This window comes from Camelina sativa, chromosome 18, assembly GCF_000633955.1.
Source record: "Camelina sativa cultivar DH55 chromosome 18, Cs, whole genome shotgun sequence".
Taxonomy (NCBI): domain Eukaryota; kingdom Viridiplantae; phylum Streptophyta; class Magnoliopsida; order Brassicales; family Brassicaceae; genus Camelina; species Camelina sativa.
In genome coordinates this window covers 19,066,057-19,074,285 of record NC_025702.1, presented here as the reverse complement: position 1 = coordinate 19,074,285, position 8,229 = coordinate 19,066,057, and the positions used below count along the sequence as shown (strand labels likewise).

The 8,229-nt window shown below is 39.2% G+C and overlaps 3 protein-coding genes across 5 annotated transcripts in view; 1 reads left to right on the top strand and 2 right to left on the bottom strand.

The window, feature by feature from the left end:
- Positions 1-679, bottom strand: part of LOC104762577 — a 2,772-nt gene extending 2,093 nt beyond the window's left edge. The window contains exon 1 of one of the 2 annotated variants that reach the window (XM_019239923.1): positions 12-679. In XM_019239923.1, coding sequence (XP_019095468.1) covers positions 12-629 — 618 coding nt within the window. In that variant the 5' untranslated portion in view covers positions 630-679. The remainder of the gene's footprint in view (positions 1-11) is intronic. The other variant, XM_010485892.2, reaches the window with a different exon arrangement.
- LOC104762575 (calmodulin-binding transcription activator 2) lies at positions 1,050-7,032 on the bottom strand. Of its 2 annotated transcripts, none has more exons than XM_010485890.2 (13): positions 6,738-7,032; positions 6,354-6,473; positions 6,063-6,178; positions 5,862-5,950; positions 5,408-5,450; positions 5,147-5,279; positions 4,883-5,005; positions 4,588-4,796; positions 3,918-4,412; positions 2,856-3,544; positions 2,055-2,637; positions 1,619-1,942; positions 1,050-1,525 (listed from the first exon to the last, which is right to left on the bottom strand). In XM_010485890.2, exons 1-13 carry the CDS (start codon positions 6,775-6,777, stop codon positions 1,388-1,390), a joined length of 3,102 nt encoding a protein of 1,033 aa, XP_010484192.1. In that variant the 5' UTR covers positions 6,778-7,032; the 3' UTR covers positions 1,050-1,387. The 2 variants fall into 2 exon arrangements, with proteins under 2 accessions (XP_010484192.1, XP_010484193.1); XM_010485891.2 differs by having other exon boundaries at positions 4,588-4,787.
- The window catches only part of LOC104762574 (ubiquinol oxidase 2, mitochondrial-like), a 2,423-nt gene continuing 1,842 nt past the window's right edge, over positions 7,649-8,229 (top strand). Inside the window, exons 1-2 of the mRNA XM_010485889.2 lie at positions 7,649-7,960; positions 8,081-8,229. Of these exons, the coding sequence (XP_010484191.1) occupies positions 7,768-7,960; positions 8,081-8,229 (342 nt within the window). The 5' untranslated portion in view covers positions 7,649-7,767. The remainder of the gene's footprint in view (positions 7,961-8,080) is intronic.

Genomic DNA, 8,229 nt, shown 5'->3' with positions numbered 1-8,229 from the left:
TCCGCCGCAAGTTTCTCAGCCGACTGATCCGCCGTCTCTTCTTCACCACCCCAACCAGTGAGTCCATCTCCCACGGCTCTAACCGCAGCTCTCACCATCCGGTTTAATCCATAACGAACCGGTTCACCTGTATCTCTCCGGTTATTAAACTCAACCGTCACCGCCGCCTCTAACCGGCTTAGCGTTCTACTGAACGACGCGTTTAAAACCCTACGGTTCAAATCAAACAAGGCGAATCCGTGATTCTCTTCGATTAGTCTCTCCGCCAAGGATCGAACCACTTGGTACTTTCTAGAACTCACCGGGATTTCATTCATAGCCGACAGCAACTGCCAAATCGCTCGACCGATTCCTGATTCTTCGCAATCGCTGATCATCTGAAGCTTCTTCTTCTTCTTCTTCGTCGTCATCTTCGTTGGATTAGGGTTTGCGAAAGAGACGACGACAGAAGGAAAAGAGCGCAAGAAGAAGAGGAAACATGCGACGAGAAACAGACGGAGTTTCTCGAGGAGCTTCGATTTCCCGGAGACATGAATGAGAGATTCATCGGCGAAAATAACGACGGCGATGATGATGTTGCGGAGGAGCTGAGGAACTACAGCAGCTGCTGATAATACCTTCTTCTCCATTCTCTCTCTCTCTCTCTCTCTCTTCCTTCTTCTTTGTAACTGATTTGATTTTTCTTCTTCTCTTTCGTTGGTCGGTTATAAATATATGAACTCTTTCCTTTTTTATTATTATTATATACGCGTTTTTCTATTTTTTTTTTTTTTGACTTCGGTTTATAGTTCAAAATCGATACTGCAATGCTTAGAACCGTAAGAAACAGATACGCCAGAGAATCAAAAAGATACTTACAGACATGTTTTGCTTAATCATCTCTCTATTCTTACATATCAAGTAAACTAACTCAAACTACAATAACGTTTTCTTGTTAACACTCTCTATATAAGGATTTTTTTTTTATACCAATGTTCACATATATATTTTAGGTTTAAGAAGAAGAAAAAAAAAAACTAAACCCTTACTTAGCCCTTAGGGACCACCAATCACCATGTAAACAATGTAAAATAACCCAACTGGTTTGTGTACAAAAGGCATTTTTTCCTAGGCGACAGGAATCTATAGGTAACATTACATACAACTGAAAAAAAAAAAAGAACAAGTCTCTATATCCCGGACCAAACCCCCCCAAACTAAAACAATAAAATCCGTCACTCTCAACACAAGCTATGTAGAGAGATTTCTATTCCAGCTGTATGTATTTACATGGAAACCTAAACATAAAATGTTAGAAAGCATTGTTGTTGACGATGTTGTGTATACCAGAGGGATGTTTTTTTTTTTTTTATGTACGAGTTTTTTTACCCTCAGTTGCAGTGATCTTTTATTCAAATGCAAGAGACATGAAACTGTCGTCATCCAGAAGAGAATCAATGTCGATTAAATCGTCTTCCTCGTTGTAATTTGCAGCTTCCTCTGTGTTGCTATTGTTGTTTTTCAATGCTGAGCTAGAAGAAGAAGCCTGCTCATGAAAAATTCACAAAGGAGAGTCTCAAGTTTCAACTATTTATTTAGGTGTATTTAATTAGTCTATATTCAGATACGCAATTGTTACCTCGTTCTCACGGAAGCCTTCTACGACAGTCAATAGTCTACGGTATTGAGCCCTTGCCTCTGGATATTGAGCCATAGACTTCACTCGGGTTAGAGCCTTTTGAAGCCTTTCCTCTGTTTGTTTCCTTCCTTCCTTGAGAAAATCATAGTCATCTTCTTGTGGGGCAGGACATACAGGTTCCGCTGGCTTGGTGATTGTATCCCGTTTGAAACCGCGTAAGCCACTACCTTTACGCCTCCATCGCAATATGATTTTCTCAAGTAATCCTACGGACCAAATAATGGCTCGGTATTGTTTCCGGACTTGATGCCCTCTCACATGAGCCTGATAGGTTATCAATAAAAAATCCAACAATGTGACACAAGCAAAGACAACAAAAAAAAACCTAAACTCAACATCTTCAACTTGAATATAAAAAAATGTAAGTTTTTCAAACCTGAATCTTGACGATTCTTTGTCGGATCAGAAGGAACTCCTTTCTCTTCTTCCAACCACGATATTTTTTCTGGATTTGAACTGCAGCAGCATGAACAGCACCATTACTGTGCCCTGGCTTCTTAGTCTTCGCAGCTGCAAAAGAAACAGCTAACTCGTCGGATATATCAAATTCGTTGTCACCACCAAGTTCAGAGAGCTGTTTCCGCTGGAACGACTGCATCCTGAACACTTGATGAAGACGATCAGCTGCTTGTGTAGCATTAAGGACAGCAGTAAGTGAATCCTTCATCGAAAGTGTTTCTGGTACATCACCATAACTCATAGGCGTAGCTGTTCGCTCAGCTACTGTTAGAACAGCTTTTGCTCCAGAGGAGTCAGCGGAGCTGTTTTCTTTAGCGTCCACTGTTAGCTTTTCAAGGTAGCTAGTGAGGGATGACTCTGCAAGGAAACCCGATATTCCCCTATGTCCATTTCCATAAGCCAAGTCCGCAGCTGTTTTACCCAAAGGATGCTCTGGAGATGGGTCCGCCAAAGCTCCAGCATCAGCACCCAGAGAGACAAGTACAGCGACAGTATCCTCTCTGAAGTTAAATAGTACAGACAGAGTTAGTATCGTTATGGAAATACGAACCAACTGTCAGAGTTGAAAACAAATCGGTCAAAAGAACTTTAAGAGAAATGAATAAGAGAGAGCGCTACAGCTCACTCATATCATTAGAAGACTGAGAACTTTTAAACCTATGATGAATGATTTATGAAAAAGAAAGCAATTGAAGGAAGATAATTATGAGGTCCTTGCCTGCCACTGAATGCAGCCCAATGAAGAGCAGACCACCCATTTGCATCGCGGAAGTTGATGCTCACTCCTGCTGCTAATATTGGCTTTATCCCCCAATCGTACCCAAGCGCTGCGGCAAGATGTAGAACACCCTGTCCATCTTCATCTAATATATTCGGACCCTTGCCCTCTTCAGTCACCTTATGGATGAGCCACAGATATAATTTATCTTCAAACTCTTCCCTAATCAGTCGCTCTTTTGCTTCCACCTCTGTTAAATCTTTCTCAATTGTTCCGGGAAGAAACGACTCTTTTTCATCCTTCAGCAACATGATTTTGCTGATTTTTCTTCGTTTCTCCCCAACATTTTCAAATATATGGTGTTCCTGAACAGAAGATCTGAGTGCCAGCAAACTTTCAAATCGCAAATGAAGTGATGCTTCTATTGTATTGGCACCATAAATGTCAGTAGCATTTAACTTTCTGGTAGACCCAGGAAGGAAATCGAATTCTCGTACTTCACTGCTAGAGAATCTGTCAGAACATGTAATATAGAATGGGACTCGACCGACTTCATGTGGCGGAGCGTGACAACAAAGAACACCATCTACTAAAATCTCAGCTGGAACCTCCACTTCTCCAAACATGCATGACCAGCTGTAGCTAGTTACTTCCTGAGGACTCAACAGAAATGTCCCAATAACCATTACCTGTTCGAAAAATTAAAATGGTAGATGAGAAAGGAGGTATCTCTCCTTACAAAAACCTTCAAAGCAAAGAAAAAAAAGATGAAAAATAAAACCTTAAGGGTAATACCGGTTCATTAACAATACATACAACAGAACAGCAGAATGAAAGTGCTGTTCCTAAGCATATATGGCCTTACCACTTACATAAAGATTGGGTTACAGGGTAGAAAAGGTGTTCTATGAAAAAAGCTTCGAAGTTTTTACCAGAGAAGAGAGTGAAACAAAACCAAATTTACAAAAAGAAAGAAAAAATTGGCAAATTGGATTAGCCAAAAACCATCTTAACTAAATGCTACACCACAAAACCATATCTCAAAAATAACATAAAAATTACCTCAACTTCTGAGTCTGTCTGAGTCCATTTGGGCCAAAAGTCGATCATAGTGAAGCGCTGATCCTCGGACAGAGAAGGACTTAAGGAAGACCCAGCTGCTGCAGTTTCACATTCAACAGAAGTCCATGCAATACCTCCAGATGAAGACTGCATCTGCAAGTCCTCCATCTCCCCAAGTTCTTTACTAACCCACCGAGAAAAGCTGTCAACCTTTTTCAAACTATCCTCTTTTTTTAACAATGCTTTTCTAAGAGGTAGCGTTTGGTTTGCACTTGCTTCATATATAAGATCCTCCGGGCCTAATTTAGGTATATATGCTGCTTCATTATTAGTAAAAGGAGCTTGAAAACTACTAGGCTGCTGATTTTGACTGCCAAGAAGACTGGAAAATGTCCCGAAATTTTCATGTCCTCTTTGCCCAACTAAGGCAAGATCAGTAGTATCAGTCATACCAGAATGCGAATCCATGGGCCATTTTTGCAATGGCACGCTTTCCTGAACAGGCATCGAGTAGAGAAGAGAATCTTAAAATCAGATCAACATTCATGATGAGAAAATGCATGCTTAAATAGCTAAGTAAAAAAATTACAATGGCACCATAAGAAAAACATAGGCATGATTCGACATAGATTTAAAATGAATAGCTTAGATATAAGCATGCATATATCACCTGCCAATTTACTTGATTTTGAAGAGGCTGTGTCTGAGTCAACGGAGCATTATAAGGTAGATTCTGGTATCTTGCCAATGAATTCTCAAAGGAAGCGTCCCATGCTGGGACATCACCTGATCTTTGGGAGTCACTTTCTTTTACTCTGTTCCCATGAACCTGCGAAACAACTCCAATGCCAGGAGCTGACGTCCAACCATCTGGATTTCCTAGGAAGAGAAGAAGACATTCTCAGCAAACATGCAGAAGTTTGGTAAGGCAAGGTAGCTTGTAAAGCAGAAAGCAAATATGGTACCCAAAACAGAGGCGGTATTATAAGAATTCATTGTGCTAGCATTCTGATGATGTATTATCTGAGGAACAACAGTTTGAGGTTCAGGATTTGGTTGCAAACTGGAACTTGCTTGACGACTATCCCCTGCGTCAAAAATGATATTAGTATGTGTTGAAGCAATACCAAGAGCAGAAATACAATCAACCACAGAGGCTCATCACTGAAAAAACTACATTCTTAAACAAAAGATACAAAAGCAGATTATATAAGAGAGAAATTATATACCAGAATCAGCATCTTCACATAATGGTGACAATATGCTGGATCGGGTTGCTGTTGAATCAACATTTACAGAGCCGGTGCCACTCAACGAATTTGAATGGTTTTCTTTAGTTCCACCGGTACTCATCCGGTTACCCTGTATAATAGCATGACTACGTCAAAACCACCCGTAGGACTGACAGCATCCACTTACAATATAATGTTGAGTGGTGGAAGTTCATATTTTAAGAACATATTAGTATAGTACCAAAATCAAAGTTATACCTTAACCTCCAAGTAGTGAACAAAAACAATGTGCATCAGATCCCTGTATCCATATAACATACAAACAGTGGACATCAGCACAAACAGTGAAAAGTAACACCAAATGAAGAAAAGTACCAACAAGCACATTTCATCCCAGAAGACAGGGATTCTAGAGATCACTTGAAATGGCCTTTAGTTTAGCCTTGTATGAACATTATTATCCATTCATCTCACAACCTAGTCTCGGAAATTACAATAATATTCCTCTCTCTGTTCTTTCGAGCTCATGTTTTGCTAATAAAATAAAAGGCCATTCCCAGGACACTAGAAGACTACCAGGCACACTTTATATGGTTCGATTTAAAGAAGAAAAATGCAGTGAACAAAGCAGAGAAATGCAGAAAGATAAACGTTTATGATGCTAAACAGAACAAAAACATATGAAATAAGGACAAAGATATAATAGACTCACTGTTCAAGCATCCAGTAGCACCGCCTCTGGAAGTTCTCATTATCTTCTCCATGGGCGTAGTAACAATGTAGCACATCAATGCTTCCTACCTGTATAAAGTTAAACAATGTTACTACTCTCTAACAATGTAAAACCAAGCAATTGGTTTCAAGGTGAATCTGCACTAATATTTAGCGAGGAGACATGAAAGGAAATATTAACCTTCAGCTTTTCGTGAGCCTCTTTAACCGTTTTCCCATCTTTCTTCTTCCTCCAGTTGTGCCCATCTTTTCGGAAATATCTGAGCACCTTCCTATCAAAGAGAAAGAGTGAACCACCTACAAGAGCAAGAAATTTCTGTCAATTTAGAGAATACAAAACCGCAATAAATTGTTGCACAACACACAAAACTTGTTAACTAATCAGGGACTAACAGGATAAACGGGGGAGTGTAAGTTAGAATAAGTTCAAGCTAATGCAGGAAAAATGAAGGAAATCAGCAAGAAAACATACTGGGTGGTCGGTTGGGAGGTTCGGAGGCAATATGAAACTTCTGATGATTCCGAAGAATTTCACAAATCTCAGCAGGTCTCAGCCACCTGTGTTGTGCTTCTGACAGCAACTGCTTGATATCTACAAAAGTTCATAAATAAAAGGGTAAGATTAAGAAACACATTAAAAGCTACCAATTCTTTGAATCAGCATACACTTCCATAGCTAAAACATTCATTAACACTCTCTTGCACTAACCAATATCAATTTAAAAATAATATATATCAAATGCAACAGAGCAATCTAACTAATAGTGATCAGATCCAAACAACTAAAACTAAAAAGGAGTAAAAACACGGTAAGAGAGATAGTAAAAAAAACGATAGAAACGCGTAGAGAGAGAACCTAATCGAGGAGCAAATCCGAAAGATCCGCGATCCGCCATGGAACATAAACCCAACAAAAACAAGAAAAACACCAGACAGAGATCTCTAGCTGTCGCAATCACAGATGAATCAAACGAACCCTAAATCGATCTGGGGTTATGTAAGAAGTGAGCTAAAATAAGCTCTGTATAAATTATTTTTTCCGAGCTTTTCCAGGTGTGAAAGCGATTCGATGATTTTTTTTTTTTCCTTTTCTCTTGTCTTTTGAGGGAGAGGGAGCAAGAGGAAATCGGAAGGAAAGCGCCGATATGGTGGTGGAGGAGGTTCGTTTTTTTATAAAAAGGATCACATTTTTATCCACTAATAATTTTACACGTGGCCACATGGGGGTGGGGTGTTGAAAATATTATTCAATGTTGTGTGTTTTCTCTTCCTGAATCATGAATGTAAAAGTTATTAAGTTATTATCTCATCTTACATTGATTACTAAAATGATGATAAGATGTATCTAATTAAATTGTTAATATAATTAATGAAATTAATAAATACTGCACTTGGAAAATGACACATTAAGGAAGTTTATAACTTCCTACTTTTGGTGACTTTATCTTATGAAGTTAATTATTTAAGGTAAGCCGAAATAAAACCAAACCAAAACATATTGGACCGGGCTGTTCAGTCAAAGACCAAGATTCACGTGCGCTATGAACGTGTTTCACTTCAAGATTCGGACAAGCTGAATGTGCATCCGTTCATGTACTCCTCAAAATCATTCACATAAAAAGATAATATTTCTTAATACTAAAAAGCAACATGACAACAGTTGAATATGAGCCACGTGTATTCAGCAGCATTCGCCGCGAAACAGCTGATCTCATATCGATTTTTTTGTCTAGCTTCTTGTTTCCTCAATTACTTTACACACTATCTTAGTCAGTTTATCTTTCAAGAAAAAAACAGAGTTGGATCACTTTTTTTTTATTCACTCAGACAACAAACCTCTTACCTGCGAAGTGAATTCTACAGGTAATACGAGAGAGTGCCGCGAGATGAGTCAACTCGTTAGGAGAACAGCTTTACGAGCTCTGATTGTTTGCGGCGGAGGAACTTGTAACATGTCCGTGAGGTCTGTTTCCTCTGCTTTCGTCATTAAAAGTCCGGATGAGATAGCAAAACGGATGCAAATTCATGATTGGTGCGGCGGTTTTGGCGATTTCATGATCGGTTCTAAGCATGTGCAAGGTGTGCATATTTGTAGGTGATCCTCATATGTATACAACTTTATTAACAAAATTATACATTACCCCAAAAAGAAAATAACATATAACTAACTAGGATTTGTATATTCTCAATTTCAAGTAGGGCATCTCAGCTTGAAGTGGAGGAGGATGAGTTCTGCATCGGCGATGGAGAAGAAAGTTGAAAACTCGACGGTGAAGAAGGATCAAAACGGCGGTGGATCGGTGGCGGTTCCAAGTTATTGGGGAATAGAGACAGCAAAGATGAAAATT

What these genes read in the sequence shown, in the direction of transcription:
- LOC104762575 (XM_010485890.2), bottom strand. Translation starts at nt 6,777, where the DNA reads ATGGCGGATCGCGGATCTTTCGGATTTGCTCCTCGATTAG. An exon ending in AGACAGACTCAGAAGTTGAG is followed by an intron (nt 3,545 to 3,917) that starts GTAATTTTTATG and finishes TTTTTCGAACAG; the next exon opens with GTAATGGTTATTGGGACATT. An exon ending in AAGGCTTCCGTGAGAACGAG is followed by an intron (nt 1,526 to 1,618) that starts GTAACAATTGCG and finishes TTTCATGAGCAG; the next exon opens with GCTTCTTCTTCTAGCTCAGC.